Consider the following 18799-nt stretch of genomic DNA (forward strand, 5'->3'; position numbering starts at 1 on the left):
ACAATTGTAGTAGCATCGAATACAATCTGTGTGTTGATGGCGTGATTTTTCTTCCTGTTTACAAATATGTCATTGTCTTGCAATAGTGCAATAATTTTTTCATGTGTTCCATCTATGGCACCAATCACACTGGGTAGACCGGCCACTGCCATGAAGCTGCTTTATTTCTCTGTAGTTGGTGAACAGCTGAAGGGAACTGTATGAACTGTCCTATGATGTGGGGTCTACAGAGTGCATTTATTGTTTTTGTGAATTGAAGAGATCTCCCTGTTGTCAGCATTGCAAAGTTACATTTTCCCTGTTACCAAGTAGCGTAGTGCAGCGTTGTGAGGTGACCGCAGCCCTTTTACGATTCTTTGTGATTTGGTCTTAGTGAGTTAGGAACTTCTCCCAGACTTACTACTACTTTTGCTACTTTTAACACTAAGTGGCTTTGTGAATTACTCCTAGTCAAAAAAATTAGGAGTCCTAAAGTTAGGACTGACACGCCCATTATTTTTAGTTTTTTCTTTAGGAGATTTTCCTAAATCGACAGGTTACAATCTACTTTTAGCCTTTAGATGCTTTACAAATATGGCACGGATTCCTAAAACCCTTCACACTACAAGACAGCCTGGAGAAAACGCCCCATGATCCTCAGGTAGACACACGTCCAACACACACATTTGAACTTTTGCACACTTCTGAGGACCTTTGTTGGTAAAATATATTCCCTAGAACCTCAACCTAACCTTAGGGTAACTTATTTCAAATCTAGAACTGAGTAAACAACCCTTTGTAAAATTTTCTCAAAAGTCCCTTGTTTTCCAAAAAAAAATTTTTTTTTTCACTTTTCAAAAATGTCCCAGTTTTTCAAAAATGTCCTTAGCTTCTGAAAGTATTTCAATTTCCCCAAATGGTGAGGACACTTTCCAAAAAAATTCCTAATTTCCAAAAAATGTCTGGAAAATTTTCTGAAACCTAACCTTGACAGATAGAAAATAAATCTTTGATCCAAGTAAACAGTCCTTTGAAGGACATTTTTCCATTTTCCAAAATGTTCCTCACTTTCTAAAATAGTTCTCTCTCTCAAGGTAACACTAACAGAAGCACTGCCAAGTTTCCAGGTTTACTTCCCCCTGGGGCTACACTGACTAATCAATAATCATTATATTTACTCAACTATTATAGTTCAATGTGTGATCTTTGATCATTTAAACCACCAATAACTGGAAATCGTAATGCATTTAGGTAAAGAATAAAAGGCTTGAGGTCACCAACTGAAGTGATTGCCACATATATCAATCAAACAATCTATCAACAATCAAAACACACTGTGCAGACAGTCAAAGGTCACATCATATAACAGAGAGACATATTGATCAATCTCTGCACCTCTGTCAGCTGAACAAATTCCTCCCTTCGTGACATGAACTATTGTTAATGTTACACAAACACTGTGAATGTTCAGTGAAAATACAGTGAACCATGATTGGCTGAGACACCAGCCAACTCTTGTAACAAACACTGTTTGTGTGTTATTTTAAGTTGTTATGTCAAACCACAACTGTCCAGAAATTCCTTCAGAAAACCATGAGGCTGTAAATGACTCTGCTTGTCATAATTTCTTCATAGATAATTTCCTAATGCAGCGCAGTGTTGTCATTTTTCTATCATCTACATAACTTACAAAACTTAAATGGCCCATTAGAAACAGAAAAAAGTGAAAACTGAGATAAATTCATATGATTTAAACCCAGGAGCTGAAATCTTCAAGCAGGAGATGTTTAATGTCGAGACAGAGTTCCTGCAAGTCAGACAGAAGATAAGAAGTGAAAGGTTATATATGTCTGCTGACATGAACATGAACTATGACCCTTTGAGAGGCTGACTGATGGTGGAAACCCAAAATCCATTTTTTCAGACAGTTCAGACAAGTTGATATGAGCCTGATAAAGGACGTTGCACAGTTTGTAACACTAAAACAACATTTAAACTACTGGTATATTTGTAACAAAGAGTAGTATAAGTATCACTGTGTTTCTTATCCTTTGTTATAACATGTATTGCCTCACTGTTATTGTCCTTTTATCTAAGACTACATGTGTTCTTGGATTCTACAAGGAGGAATTCAGGTTAGAAATGTCTCTGCCAACTTCTCTAGTGATGAATATCCTTGAATGGTGGACAACCAACACCAAAAGTTACAGGAAATCTGCTGAAGAATTGCATTTCTTGTACACATGATGTACTGTGAAATGGCTTTGAAGTGACTCAGAACAATGCATACAAGACTTTTCTCACAGAAGCTAAGCTAGTTAAGAGCATCCTCACAGCCATAAACTGTGTGTTTGAGCCAGAAGAGCAGAAACTCCTACAGAGTAGCTTTAAAACAAGTTCAACTCCACAAGAAACTAAACAGAAATGTGTTTGTGCTGATGGAATATCAGTACATCTGAAGGAAGAGACCGGCTTGTGTTGTATACACCAAAAACCTCAACAAAAGACTGAGACCCAGTGTAATCTAAAAATGCTAAAAAGCTGTGACACACACGTCCAATCAAAGCGACATAGCAGTAACAGTACATCGTGTCACCTCCTGCATTCACTTGTTTATCGGCTCCGTTTCTTCTGCATCCAGTTCTCATGAAATTCACACTAAATACAAATATCAGTTATTTCCCACTTGGAAGAAGTTGCCCCTGTTATAGTCTCATGGGAATGCAAAATGAAACTGGTAAACATGTACACTGAGAAAGACTTTCTATGAGCCTCCTGTTGTTTATAATTGATTTTGCACTTTTACACACCAGCTTCCCTCTGGCAGAATTCCTGTTTCTTCCCTCTCTTTGACATCAGTAATTACAACGACAGACGACGGACAAGTCTGATTGGGCACCATCATCTTTATGTTCAAATATCTGGTCTGGTAGCATCATGTCGGCTACACGGCTGCTAACTGGCTAGTACAACATCTCCTCTGAAGAATAAATATGGGATAGAGTTAGAACAGGGGCCCATCTGTAAATTATGGCCCTTTGTTATCAGAGCTGTTCCTGGGTGCTGACCTGGCGTGATAGGTGTGGTGCCAGGCGCTGCTCATTGTGTCCATCTTGTCCTGTTCCAACTCCTGCTGAACTTCACCCAGCTTTGTTGAATGCCATGAATGAGGACGAGATGCTGGTTCACTGCGTCTGTTGGGTCACAAGACACAAGACTGCATTAGTATATGAACAGTGTTGGACTCATGGGCATGTCTGCAGTGCTGCAACAAAGTTCACACCATCACCTCAAATGACACTCTAACAAACTAAACTCTGGTCAATTCTTAGCTCTTTACCACTTTTAGCAGCTTTTGTTGCTAGGCAACCAGCAGAGACAACAGGAAGTTACTGGACCCGGATAAGAAATAGTCCAGAACACAGACACAGACATGACATGATAAACTGTGCTGGTGGGTGAATTTTGTTTCCTCTGGACAGAGCCAGGCCAGCAGTTTCCAGTCTTCATACAAACGTAAGCTAATGTCTTCTGCCTCCAGCTACATATTTAGCTTTACATATTTATGTATGGAATTTGAATGCACTTATTGTAAGTCCCTTTGGACCAAAACATCTGCAATAGAAACTTAATGTAATGTAACCATTACATGTAACCAAATGGTTTTAGCCATTAAATATGTCACGTATGTTATGACGATATAATTTGAAAACCAAACAACTGAACTGACGACTGTTTAACAGAAAGCTGACCAACATCCAGCACTTACACCACAGACATGGTTTCTATGGTTTCTCTGCTTTAAACCACGTTTGTCTTCCGTCATTCTGCACAGATTTCACTCACACAACCATTGAAGTGAGTTTACTACCAGAGTAGTAGACTCTGATTATCTCAACATTAAATATTATCTCAGTGTGTCCTCCCATGATAACACAACACACACACACACACACACACACATGCACAGCCCTTCCCTTCAGATCCAAAAAAGAAAATACTAAATACTTTCAACTTCATGAATATTACACAAAAAGTGTAAAACTTTTCCACTCATGCAACAGTAATTTTATTTATATGTCAGACACCAGAGAAGTGTTTCATCCTGCAGGAGCAGTTTGAAATGTTCTGGGGAGATTTTAGTATTCATTTTTCTAACTTGACAAAATCGAACCCACATGCATTCAAAGTGACCGATGACAAGTCAATTGTAAAGGAAAGAAAACTGCAAATGTTTTACAGTTAATTCTCATCAGTAAAAAGGGGCCAATGAATGACTGTGCAGATGTTTTAGACACTAAAACTTAGGTGAGGATGCTTTCAAAAATAATTCAATGAATAGTTTTTATTTATCAGTTCAATTCATACATAGTGCAGTAAACAGAAAAAGCTAAATCAAATCAACAGCTGCACACAGTTTTTTAAGATACGTGACAGGTAGGTCGTTCCAGCAATGTTGGAGAACAAGCCACAGTTCCTCAGTGGATTTAGTTTGTCTCAGTGTTTTCTGTCCCTCCCTCCATCATCATGTGATCCCAGAATGACTCCATGATGTTGAGATCAGGGCTCTGTGGGGACCAGTCCCTCTGTTGCAGGACTCCTTGTTCTTCTTGTCTCTGAGGATAGTTCTTTATGACTCTGGCTCTATGTTTGGGCTCATTGTCCTGCTGCAGAATCAATTTGGGACTGATGCCTAAGGGCCTAAAAAATTTGCACATAACTGTATTTATAGTGTTTTTTTCACATTAAAGTCCAGGATCTACCCAGAATTCATGCATATAAGGCATCAAATCAATAAACCCTTATCAGTGAAAACTGTATAGTACCAACTTCCACATCAGTTAGGATTGATGTCTGATATCAAGCTACTGTCGATAAAACACTTCCTGTATGGATGCTTCACATTAAAAGTCTTACAGAGGCTCAAATGGGATAATCCCTCCCTTTCTTGCAAGGCTTGTGATTTAAAACATCTGCAGGACGTTTCATTGATCTTAACCTCACAGCCATTGGAAAAACAGCAGCAGTAGAAGCAGAAGTTATTGGATTTAGTTAGTGAATGAAAACTTATAGTAGCATAGCAGTGAGTCCGACTCTGTGGTTGTACTGATGTAATGTGCATGATGTTGAATTTATCATATAATTTATTAGAGTGCACCTAATTTCAGCCCCCTTTAATGTTATATACTGGAGTTACATTCTTTTTTTGCTTGGGAAGCTTTCTTACTGAGTGGAAGTGTCTATACGTAGAAGTATCTAAGTGGCAGCCATGATAAGAGCTGGTCGAATTCTCTACATGATAAGGAAAGGAGCTTCAGTGCTTCCTATTTTATATCCTTTAGCATAGCATACTCTGGAGCCACCATTGTAGTTTTACCATGGCAGATCGACATAAATGTAAAAACAACAGAACATTAGTTTATGCTTGTGACACAATGCATAACATATGGAAAAGCTTTCTATTTGTATATTTCTTCTACGTTATCTTCAAAATTTCGATCCACTTTGTTTTGCTTTTGGGTTAGGAAACAAGTATTTATTGTTCCTGTGTTATAAATAAAGTAGATTTTTTTTGTTTTTGTTTTTTTAAAAAAGCCTGTTGTAAGCCTGTTTACCTAAGTCCTAATGAATTGTCCTTCACATCTTTCCTTGACCTCATGACGTTTTCCCATTGAGGTCAAGTGGTTAGATAAGGAGACTTTATTGAGTTTTTGACGACAGTCATGATCTTTATTAGCTGTTATTTCATTGTGCAAGAAATTGCAATAATTCATCTTAAATTGATATTATATATAAAAGCTATATTTCACACACTACAAATGTAATATTTGCAGTGTGAGGCAAAAATGGACAATGAGAATGTTCTTTCTCTTGATTGTGTTTTGTATATGTGACGCTGCACGTACAAAAACAGAATAAATAACATAGTTAAAGAAATCTTCACTTCATGGAGACGTTTCAGTGATAAAATAACAGGTTTTTGTTTGCAGTGATAATCTTTATGACATCAGCATCATCATTTTTGAAAGTGTTATCTAACCAGTTATGATAACAAAGACATTGACGAGCACAGCAGTTAGAATAATTGTTCCTCATCCTCGTCATATTTGACATGTTCTGCTGCTCCATATTTATTTTCACAGATAAACAGGAAAAGATTTTATCTGAGTAAGTAGGAGACAGAGACATGAAAGACTGAATGTCTCTGAACCACAGGACCCTGGGTAATGACAGGACATGACTGGAATACCTCAAAACATTATCATCGCTGTTACACTGATATTCACCCTCTCCAGCAGGTCCGGGGGGATTGGCCCGGGTATGGTGTGGTTTGATTTGGTTTGTTTCAAATCCAATTATCCAATAATTCTGAAATCTGCACCACATCAATGCAGATAAATCAAAAGGCATGTCCTCTTGTATTAAATTAACCTTGCATTCACAATAACACACTTTCTATCAAGGTCATGCCAAAACCACCAAAACCATTCAAGTCCACGTCTGAGTCACAAATTCTATTTCCTGTTCATAGAAGTTTTAATCTAGTTGCCACAGTAATTTCAGGGTTGCAAAGGTCATACACAAGTCACCAAGGTCATGTATAAGACATCAAGTTCATTTCAAAGACAAAAAAGTTTCGTCTGAATCACAGAACTTCATGTCTAAATGTCATGTTCAAGTTATCAAAGTGATGCACTCACAGATAAATAGTCCTCTTGTTTAATGTGCCCCACACTAAACAGGAAGACTTATTTTAAACTATCTGACTATCTGTGTGTCCACATTTTGTTTGTTCGGTGTAAGATGCAACAACCGTATACCTGATACATTACCTACTTTGTGTACTTATGTACTTTGTGTACTTTGGAGTTGTGCACGCTACTGTTGTCTACAGTTTTAAACAAATCTCATCTGGTACAAAGGTTGTTCTGTCCAAACCCTGAATTTTCAGTGCAATTCACTTCATGATGAAAAAAGTGAATTCACATTCAGTTTGATCAACACTGACAATTTTTGAATAAGTTACAAGAAACATCTCAAATGGCTTCCTTTGCCAGGAAGAAATGTTAAAAAGTGTTAAACCAGTAAGTCATGTTTGTATGAAACATTTTTTTTTTCCGCAGTGGTATATGCATGAAGTTTGTCTTCTGTGTAACATACACAAAGTTCTCTCTTAGTCTCATCTGACTGAATATTAGACATGAGACTTGTTTTACCTGGAGGTGAACCTGAGGACTTTGGAGATCAGACCAGTCGCCAGGCTGTTGACGCTGGCCTCTGATGGCGACCGACACAACGCCCCATCCGACCGCCCCAGCTCCGCTTTTTTCTGCTTCTTGCGGAGCTTCCTGCGGTAGAACACCTCAAGCAGCTCCATGGCTTGATTCAAGGTCCACTTTATTCTAGTTTCTGCTCTACTGCTTTCTGTCCTGCTCAACTTATCAAATTTTCTCTTCTTCTCTTAGAAAATGTTAGTATTCCATTTCCACACCCTTTACTCTTCTGTCTTTGTCCTACTACACTATTATCTACTGGACTGCACCTCTCCCCTTGGACTTTCAGCCATTTTCTTCTGCCACATCTTTTCTGAAGCTTTTCTGTACTTTTTCTTTTTCTAAGCTTTAACCTTAAAACCTCCCTTTCCTCTACAACAAAGTTAACACAAATTAACAGCCCCTTTCTAAGTCTAGTGAGTCTCTAATGGTGCAGTCCACTCTCTGCTGAGTCTCCACTGAAAATGATGCAACCCACACAGAGGGAACTGCTCTACTCCTGTAATTTCTATGTTCATCTACTTCTTTTCAAATCTTCTTATCAAAACTCCATCACAAAGGCTCACCTCTACTGATCCTGTCTCTACCATACTCTGCTCTGTCTCTGCTCCAGTTCCAGTCTGGGGCTGGCACGTCTGATTGAGTTGCGCTGCATCGGCCCCCGGCCCCAAGCTCGTTAAGCAAATGAAGCAATTAACTGTCATTAGGCCGCCATACGATAAAAGCATGAAGTAAACATCCTTGGCCCAACTTGGTCTGAACAGTAGCTGTTGATGTGTGTGAGCGAAAGACACTAAGCCTCTGAGGATAGAGAAGGAGAGAGAGAGGAGGGAGTAAAAAGAGAGAGGTAGGAATGAGTAGAAAGAAAGGGAGGCAGGCTGCAGAGATATGAGTTGTTAGGGAGAAGATACTGAGGAATGAAGCAACTGAAACTGACTGATAAAGGAAATAGTGAGAGAGATAAAGAAAAGGGAGGATGAAAAAAAGGCCACAGGATGAGAGCAAGGGAAGACCACAATTTTGTCATTTGTCATTCCTGTTTAGCAACTATGAAATCACAATGAAATAGAGAATAACTTGGGGTGGGAGTCAGAGGTACAAAAGAAGCAAGAATAAGTGCAAAGGTGAGAGAGGGAGGGAGGAGTGGCAGAGCAGGAGCGGAGGAGGATGGAGGAGTGAGAAGAGGGAGGACAGATAAACAGAGAGAGAGAGAGAGAGAGTTGTTGAAAACAGTAGATTATTGAGAACAGCAACAGAAATGGATTTTGAAGCCGTGGGGAGGAAGACATCTCATGATGCAGCATGTGGTTCCACAGTGAACAATGAACTCACTATTATTGACTCTCAGATTATCTCTGTTAGATCAACTGGAGTCCAAAGACAAGGAGAGACAGATCGACAAAGACTAGGAATTACCTATCAGTGTTGGCCAAGTTACTTTTACATCCAGGCTGCAAACACCAGATCAACATCCCAGTACTTTTATTCCCATCCCAGGTGACTTCAATCATGTCTTTCACTCCTCTACCCCCCCTAAATTCAGGGAAAGGAGGGCGTTGGACATCACCAACAATCTCCTGACTGTCCTTCTGTGAACCACATGGAGAGGACATTAATAGCCTAACTGACTGTGTCACTGGCTACATCGGTTTCTGTGTGGGTAACACCATCCCAACATGTGTGGTACACTGCTTCCCTGGCAACAATCCCAGGAGGAAGGTGGAAGACAAGCTTCAGGAAAACAGGAAGAAGGAAGTCTGACACGGTGTGACCAAAAAGGTTTGACTCAGCACCCTTCAGTCTCTCATCATCATCATCAACACCAACCCCACCAGCCTACAGCAGCTACAACTCAACTCTTCACGACAGCTTGGTGGTCTCAGGAGATCAGATCAGGAAGGAGCTGCAGAGGCTGCATCAGGGGAAGGTGGCTGGACCTGACCACATGAGCCCCAGAGTCTTTAAAGCCTGTGCCACCCAGCTCTGTGGTGTCCTCCAGCGCCTGTTCAACCTGAGCTTTGGAAAAGCCTCTTGCTTGGTTCAGTCCCAAAAAAACATGTCCCTCTACCTTAAATAACTGCAGTTAGTGGCCCTGACCTCCCACTCATGAAAGGCATGGAGAGGTTGGTCCTAGCCTCAGACCCCTTACGAGCTCCCTACAGGCCCCCCTGCAGTTAGCTAGCCCTATGTTGGACTGGATGATGCTACAGACGGACGGACATACATGTATACATCTATCTGGTCAAACTTTTAATTTGGCTCATAATTCATGACAAAATATCTGCAAAACTAATGAGGCTCTCAGCTGTACTCTCTGCTTGGTGATACTTAGCAAATGTTAGCATGCTAACACACAATATAAAGATGTTGAACAGAGGAAATGTTACCAGGTATGTAAGCATTATCACTATGAGCATGTTAGCATGCTGATGTTAGCATTTGGCTGACACCCACTCAAGATCACTGTGTGTCCTCAAAGATGCATAAACCATTTGAGCCTCCTTAGAAACATCTGGTAATTTCTCAAGGACCCCTGAAACCACTGTAATCTCTTCCAGGACCCTAAAGCCTCCTCAATGACCAACGCTAACTCTAACCTAATGGGACCAGGGCCAAGATTAAAGGACTAAAAAGCTACAGATTTATGGCTTTATCTTAAACTGTATTGTTACAGACAGGTGACCTCTTATAAAGTGCTTATGTAAGACAAAAGGAACTCTGACATTTTAGGATGTCTTTAGTGTCCAGTACATGTTAGACTAGCTTAGCATAAATACTGGACACAGCTAGAAGGAAAACCTCTAGTCTGGCTCCACCCAGAGAAGAAACAATCAATCACACAACAACTCCAAAGTCTGAAGTACATGTATCTGTTTAACTGGAATAGAAACAAATATGTAAAAAGGAGACATTGTGGTTGTAGCAGCAATTAGCACTGGACTGTTTTGTCGACCTACCTTGGCTGGGTGTAGGGACTACATGCTGCATTTAAAAAAGTCCTGTCCATAGTGTGGTTGCCAGATTTGAACTCTGCCTTAACTTTAACAAACCTAGCTGAGAGGGTTGACTGGTGACTAGCTTGCTAGCTTACAGTCCATAAGAATTATAGCACTGAGAGACCATACTTATGACAAACCGTTAAGAAAAATAAATTGTTTATTTTGATGCAGTCTGATTCCAACTGTCTTTACAGTCCTGTGTGTGTGTGTGTGTCTGTCTGTCTGTGTGTGTGTGTGTGTGTGCAGGGTGTGTCTCTCTGAACAGAGAACTTATCTGTTGCCGTGGGAAACTGCTTCTCAGCCCATAATAATAATCTCTCTGATCTACCCGGAAAAAGCAAAATAGGAGTGAGAGGTGGACAAAAGTGTAGATCCAGAGGACACATTGTAACAGTGTGAGTGTGTGTGTGTGTGTGTGTTCAGTTACACAAAGACTCCCTGCAAACCCTTGAAGGACCTTTTGAGCCTCCTCAGGGTCTTGTGGTACCTTCTTAGAAACCCTGGAGCCCATCAAGGGCACTAAACCTCTTCATTGCCCCTGAAACCTTTTCGAGGCCCCTGGAACATCTTCAAGGAGCTCAGAAACCCCCACAAGCACCCCTGGAAAATCTTCCAGGATGCATCAGGCAAACCAAAGTAGCCCTGCCCACCACCAAAAGTCTAAGCATTGGACTGGAAATTAAGTGTGTGTGTGAGTGTGTGTGTGTGTGTGTGTGTGTGTGTGTGTGTCTGTCATGATGTTGTTTCAGAAAAATGTGGTGATTCAACATAAGAAACATCTAAGGAGGAAGGAAGAGAGGAGAGGAGAGGAAAGGAAAGGAAAAGAAGGGAAGAAACGAAGGGAAAGGAAAGGGAAGGAGACATAGAAAGGCTGTGTGTGTGTGTGTGTGTGTGTGTGTCTGTGTGTGTTTATACATCAGTCTGTCTGCCCTCTCCAGATAAACACCCAGCCTCATGGGGCTCTGATGGCCCACTTCCTGTTTTTGAACCAATCACAAACATCCTCTCTATCATCCACCCCCCTCCTTCCACTCCTCTCCCATTGGTGGTGTCTGATAACCACCCAAAGCCCATGGGATTGTGGGAGAATAGCGTCATTTTGCCTGTTTATCTGACTCTATGGGACGAACAGTAGAATACGTTCTAATGTCTAATATTACAAGAATTCTCCTGCAAACATGTTACTCAACAGCACATCAGCAGGACACTTTGCTAAGATCTAACTTTGGTTTACTGTTTGGTCTCCCTTCCAAAATAAAAGCACTCTATACATCCTGAGGCAGTGAGTGGAAAAGATATTTCAAGGAAAAAAGTTATGTAAGAAAGATATGATAATGGTGGGGGACTGGACAACAGGACACAATAAACAAGACTAAAAGAGTCTGCAGTCACACTAGCACCCTCCTGAGGCTGTGATGTTCATTACACACACACACACACACATACTTGTACTTCTATCTTTGTGAGGACACTCATTGACATAATGCATTCCCTAGCCCCTTACCCTAACCTTAACCATGATAACTGAGTGCCTAACCCTAACCTTGACCCTAACCTTAACCTAAAGCTAATTCTAACCATAACTCTAAAACCAAGTCTTAACCCTCAAAATGTGATTTGAACGTGTCTCAAAAAGTGAGGACCGGCCAAAATGTCCTCACTTTCCCAAAATGTCCTCACTCTTTTAGTAAAATACTTTTTTTGGTCCTTACTATGTAGCAAGTACAAGTACACACACACACACACACACACACACACACACACACACACACACACACACACACACACACACACACACACACAAATACACACACTTCAAGTGTATTTCCAGGAGCTGACCTCCATATTAGGATGAAACTGGCTGTAGCAGAGTGTCAGTATTTATAGACTGTTTGTCTGTACAGACTGAGTTTATACACATTACAACTCTGTGTGTGTGTGTGTGTGTCTGTGCGTGCGTGTGTCAGGGGTTATTTTTGGGGACATATTTCAGACTAAAGACAGTAATTGTAATTGTAATACAGACAAAAATTGTGTCGCAGATTGGGAGAAAGCAGATTTCTGGGTAAGTGGCTAAGGTAAGGGAAGGGTTAGGTCACGGACCAGAGTGGGGTTAGAGTCAGCCAAGCTGGTTAGGGTCAGTCCCAGGGAAATTAATACAAGTCTATGTAATGTCCCCAAAGTTGACCTAAAATGTGTGTGTGAGTGTGTGAGTGAGTGAGTGAGAGGGACAGAGAGAAAGGAGACAGTTGTATCGGCTGAACACTTTTAGCAGGGTAACAAACACTGACACACAAAAACATTATCAGGGTGAATTAGACAACAGCTGACTGTGATATGAGGGACCAGTGCAGACTGAAACCACAGTCAGTCCTGCTCCTAAAGATTATGTTCACATACAGGTACTTTGCATTTAGCATGAAATATAATGCTGGTTGATTTGTATATCAACATAACGAGAAAACATCTGCAATGAATACATCTGCAAATTGTTCACTCTCAGTGTTTTTCCATTTGTTACAAGCCCACAGCAACTAAAGCATGATGATTGTTCTTTTTAACTCAGAGCACTCGCTTAAAGCTGCTCGAATCATTATTTTTACATCAACAACAGATCAAATTACTAAGTGAAGTGGGTGGCATGGAAAATGAATGCAGGGAAAATCATCACCTGATTCTGCACTTTTTGGCAGCAATAGGCAGCTGTTCAGTGAAGCATGGATGCATAACTCCAAATGAATGATCATATCGCTCTCTGTCTGCTGGATGTGCAAACAGGCAACTGATTGTCAGTCAGTCAGTCATATCAACTTAAATGGTGCTGGTATGTCAGTGCTGTGTCTTCATCTAGTCATCTGCCCTGAAGTGGCCAAACAAATCCTTCAAGTTCCTCTCCAGTAAAAATACTATGATTAATATTACTTCCTCAATGAGAAACCTGGATCAGGTCTTGTGCCCCGCCAACCACCCGCTTTGTTGACAGGTGAAAGAGCAGAGAGTATCAAGATAGTTAGAGGAGGGGGCGCCTCCTCCGCCAGGTGGCTCACCTGGTGGAGCGTGTACCATTAAGGCTTAGTCCTAACTGCAGCGGCCTGGGGGTTGAATCTGGTTTGAATTCCCTTGTTTCATGTCATCCCCTCTCTCTCTCCCAAACTTTCCTGTTTCTCTCTCACTGCGATTTTAAATAAAGGCATAAAAAGCCAGAAAAAAATAAAAAAAATAAATAAAAAGATGGTTAGAGGAGGAAACACAGCCACACATCTGTGCCTTAGTCAGACCCAGATGCATAGACTAATATTTTTTCGACCTTTTCTTTCCTTCATTCCAGGCAGACAAAATATTAGAAACACAGTCTAACATGATCGTACAGTTACATCGACACCTGCTGACAGTTTCACCAAAAACCAAACATGAAAGCAGGACTTGTGCTGTTGTATTGAACTGATTTATTTTTAGCTAGGTGTAGCTCATGACTGGGCAATTCAATTCAGTTTTATTTGTATAGCACCAAATCATAATATACATTATGGGCAGCTGTCTGTCTGGACATGTTGGGTTCATTCTTCAGAATATAACAGGACCAGAACATAAGTGGCACATGCAGTTACTCTTTCAAATGCACTGATTCTGATCCATGCACACAAAACAACCACAGTCCAGACTGTTCGCATCTGTGGCTGGTGGAACAAGCTATTGAATGCAATCACAGCAGGGGCGTCCCTCTCTACCTTCAAGAATCTCTTGAAGACTCATCTCCTTTAAGAGCACTTCCTCTCCTAACACCTTCAACACCCTAATATGTCTCACTAGCACTGCCTCTCGGTACACTTCTATGTGTTACGGTTTTGAGTTGTATGTTTTGGTTGTTGCACTTTTTGTTCTTTCTGTTCCCCCTCCCTTTTGTTTTCCCTGCAGAGCTTGTGTGTGGCAGGGGCGTGGTGCAGCACTGGCAGCCTGACCCACCTGCAGCCCATCATTCATTAAGCCAGTTTAAAACCCCTGGTTCATCACCCACTCTCTGCCAGATTATTCCATGCTCTTGCCCTGCATGCTGTTCCCTGGCTACCCAGCCTCCAGCCTCCAGCCTCCAGCCTCCAGCCTCCAGCCTCCAGCCTCCAGCCTCTCCGTCGCTCTGTTTCTCCAGCCACTCTCCTGCCAGCCAGCCTCCTGCCTCCTTTTGCCTGCTTTGTTGGACTGTTTTTGGTTCGTGTCATTAAAGAAGTCTTCAGTTTCCAACTCCTGTCTCTGTGCGTCTCTGCTCCGGGGTCCTAACCTAATAGGGAACCTAACACTATGCCTGATCCCCTTGTACTAAGGGTAATGTAATGAATCTATCTCTTGGGATGTGTGTACAAAACAATCCTAGCATCATCTAGGCCTATGATTAATGTCACATCAGAAATATATCATTTGGGCTCAAGTTGCACAAAATGCAGCTGAAGACACAATAAATAATGTGAGGTGGCAACCTCAGCTCACTCTGTTTATCTGTTGAGCTGAGATTGTGCATATCACTTTTGCTAATCTAATCTCATTTTAAATCTAATAAACGGTCAGTGCGCCAGGTGCATGGTTCAAAAGGATTGAATTTAATCTTTTAATTACTCACTGGAGAGCTTTGGATATAACATACAATAAACCAGAGTACCATCTCCCTTTAAAAGCCAGGTGCACTTGTACCTTGGTGGATTGTTACTATAATGCCGCAGTGTTTCACACAGAGTTGGATCCTATTAGTGGTGAGTGATTTGATTTGACTGATCAATGATGCAATCACTTTCCATTGTCTCAAGATAGTAATGCGCCAACAAAATGCCTGACCACACCACGTTTTAAGACCAACACACCCATGGGTGCACTGATGGGCACAAGTCTATCCATCCATCCATTATCTATGGGGGACAGGACATCCTAATATCAGGGGTGATGACCTCAGTGATGAACAGTAAATCTGTAACTGATTTGTGATGTATCTAAACTGGAAGGAACCGTTATCATATATGATAACAGCGACACAGCAGCTGCAGCCAAAACTCTGAGGAGTTCTCTTCTGAACTACTCTCTCACATACTCGCCATCTCATGTGCAATGTCTGTCTTTATGTCAGTTTAAAAAAAAAAAGTTAATAAATGCCGAAGCAGACGGCCGCCCACCCTGAGCCCAGTTCTGTTGGAGGTTTCTTCCTGTTAAAGGGGAGTTTTTCCTCCCCCTGTTGCCAAGTGCTTGCTCTTTGTGGGAACTGTTGGGTTTTCCTCTTTAACAAAGTAAGGTCTTGACCTTACCCTGTCTTGAGATAATGTATATTATGATTTGGCGCTATGCAAATAAAATTGAATTGAATTGAAAATGTCATTTAAATGATACTAATTACAACACTTTTCATCAAAGCTGTGCCGCGTCCGTCCAACCTGCCTTCAAGACTAATAATCTCTTATTTAAAGTTTCCGTATAGCTGAACAAGCTAGCTGTATATAACAAGTGAGGAAAACACTTTTGGAGTAGTTACAGCTAAGTTCCCACAATAACAATGAATTGCCCAAAGTCAGTATCCTCACCAGTGGACGACTGATGTAGAGGTCATGGAGATAAAGAAAAAGGATTGGTCTGGTATTGCATTTCACAAGGTTTCGAGGTTTTCATTCCGCATAACCCTGTTCAACTGCTTAGGTTGCATACTTGGATGACAACACAGAAATTAGGATGAGGCCTTACCAGTGTGTTTGCTGAATGTAACTCTATCTTAGGTAATTCTCTTAAACCTCTGACATCTAAGAGGTCAGAGGTTGGTCCAACTATCTGGTGTGGAGACCCAGGTATTTTTAACCTCTGACATCTGAGAGGTTAAATACCTGGGTCTCCACACCAGATAGTTGGACCAGTCCCAGCCTGGTCAGGTGCGAGAAAGAACTGATGAAGCCTCTTGGATGAGAGGTGAAACGTCTTCCTAGACAAATAACCAAGTCCAGTTGCTTTCGATTTAAAATTCCTTTGAGATACTATGACCTGGACAAATGAGAATAGTCACAGGCATCTTGGGTAATGTTTACTGGGGTTGCTGGGGTGTAAACTTTCCCAAATCCAATGAAGAGCAGCACAGAGCTGCTATTGTTAACCTACTATCTGACAGCTGAAAACCCCACAAAATAATGTATTATGAAATGCTCCTTGGAAATAACTCTGGATTACTTGTAATCTAGTTATCTGAGTTTGCTAGCAACTGCAGCTGAGGCCCAAACACTTTTCCTTTTTTAGTTTTGGTTTAGGAGAGAGTAAAATAAATAAATCATCATTCAACTTTTTATAGAGAGAATATGTCCTCACTAAACCCCCATGCACACACTGCTTTAACAGGAAAAAATCCAAAGATTGACAGATGTGCTTTGCCTAGTTACAGTTGCTAAGTAATGCCAGTTCAAGTGCTGTTCGAGAGAGGGGTTTAGTGAAAAGTCACTGAGGGGATTCTCCTACCTGTTCTTGATGCGTAGTTGGACTCCTCCTGCTGAACATGGTCTGCTGTGGTGGGATGTCGATGGTATTTGCTGTTGTTGTGGTGATGGTGATGGAGAAGAAAGAGGAGGAGGAGGAGGAGGAGGAGGAGGAGGAGGAACAGGGAGCAAGGGAAGTGAAGCGCCTAATTCCTTGATGTATCCTGGATCAAACTCCCTGAAGAGAAAAAAGATAAAAGTAAAGATAAAAAATACTTAATTGATCTCTAGGGAAAAACATGAAAAAATAGAGACAGAAAATGTTATTTTGATGAGAAATTGCTCCTCATCATGAATGATGTTTTATATTTTATACACTGACTTATATTGTAATAAATGTAGACAAGGAAAGCCTACCAGAAGACAGATTATGATTTATGAGTTGTCATAGGGTTTTTAATGTTAATTATTTGCAGGTAAAGATATGAGATTGAACATTTACCTTGCTGCTCTCAGAATACTGGTCTTTCCCTATCTTTCTTTCCCTAACAACATCATCCATGCCTGATTTTCTGGCCCACAGCAGATTGGCTAATCTACCATTATCACACCTACAGAATCATCACACGCCTGCCAAAATAAACCAGGTGTGTTGCCTCAAAGTCCAACTGGTTTAAACAGGACCATCTGCATATCTGGTCTCTGATCCTAATTCATCACATTTACATTTGAGCCATTTATCAGATTCTCTTCACCACAGTGGCTTACAGAATGTGCTCAGTAAACTACAGTTGAAAGGTCACCTGTTGCAACCAGTGAGGAGATCAAACTTTAGAGGTCAGAGGATCCTGGACGTAGAAATACTCCTTAGGGTTTTGACCAAAGAGTGAAGAAAATTACTTTCAGTCATTCAGTACGTGGCCCAGTGAGTCACACACACATCAGTGACAACTTACTTCCACTTTCTGTTGATGTTTCCTTTTGGGGAGCGATGACATCATAGCTTAGACACCAGGTATCAGTGCTGCACATATTCAACATTCACATACAATCTATTCCACGTAAACTGGTTCAGTGAAGCAGTGAAATTCCCCACTAATCTACTAAATCCCTTTATATAGTCTATTTTACATTTCATGGGTTTGTATGTTTATCACAGCACTTTGACTTAGCAGGTACAGAAGAGGTGTTGCCCTGACTGTGTGACAGTGAGCCAGCATGAACAATTCAACTCGATTTACACTTGTCATTTCAAGTGTCACATATCTGTATAAAATCAAGTTGGGACTTAAGACACTTTCTTTAACACTTATCCACATTAAGTATGCGTCTCTTTTGGCCAGATCACATATCTGATTGCAGTCCCTCCTGTTTTGCCAGGTTACATGAAAGTCAGAGTCAGCCCTTTATTGGCCCTGTTAAAATAAAATAACTTTCTATTTAAAGACATAAGGATCTTGCATGACATGAGAAAATACACATCTTGGCCAAGTGACTTGCAACACAGTGACACAAAGCTGCTCTTTGTGTGTGCATGTGTGAGAGTTTCTATATCATCAGTTTTTATGTGGGCATTCAATCCTGTCCAATCACAAGAAGCAAAGTAAAAAACACTGATCGAGACAACAGAGGATTGAAACACCAACAGAGGAAATACACATGTGGTCCAGCATCAAACCAGTGTGTTCATACTGCAGCTGCTTGAACCATCCAATACGTTCTCCTGTTTCTCCCATGCCCCGCAAGTCAAACCACCACAGTGTCTTGTTGATATATAGGCTAATGTATGAAGTGTCACAAACATACATATAACTGAAGTTCTACACATTTTAGTATTTGAATTCATGTTCCTGCCTGTATTGATCTAGAGATGCACAGCATTACTAGAGAATGTTGAAGTCACTGTTAAGAAAAAGGGAGCCACTTAAATGGACAACCCTTTTAAAGCCAGAGGTGAATAAAGAACACAATACACAACAACAAATCACACAAACACACCCAGACTCACTTTATTAACTGAAGACATTCCACTGATGTGTATTCAGAACAGACTTCATACAGCAGGCATCTAAACACACACACAAACACACACACACACACACAAACACACACACACACACAC

General features: G+C 40.9%; 1 protein-coding gene across 3 annotated transcripts in view; it reads right to left on the minus strand.

Annotated features, from left to right (window-relative positions):
* The window catches only part of shroom3 (shroom family member 3), a 65195-nt gene that overhangs the window by 25953 nt on the left and 20443 nt on the right, over positions 1 to 18799 (minus strand). For 2 of the 3 annotated variants that reach the window (XM_071465859.1, XM_071465858.1), the window contains exons 3-4: positions 16721 to 16915; positions 3048 to 3173 (exon numbers count right to left, since the gene is read on the minus strand). In XM_071465859.1, coding sequence (XP_071321960.1) covers positions 3048 to 3173; positions 16721 to 16915 — 321 coding nt within the window. Of the gene's footprint in view, positions 1 to 3047; positions 3174 to 7196; positions 8095 to 16720; positions 16916 to 18799 lie in introns of those variants that run through there. The other variant, XM_071465860.1, reaches the window with a different exon arrangement.

The sequence above is a fragment of the Trachinotus anak genome, unplaced genomic scaffold (genome assembly GCF_046630095.1).
Source record: "Trachinotus anak isolate AG129_WGS33_773 ecotype Australia unplaced genomic scaffold, CSIRO_AGI_Tana_v1 ptg000028l, whole genome shotgun sequence".
NCBI classification, from domain to species: Eukaryota; Metazoa; Chordata; class Actinopteri; order Carangiformes; family Carangidae; genus Trachinotus; species Trachinotus anak.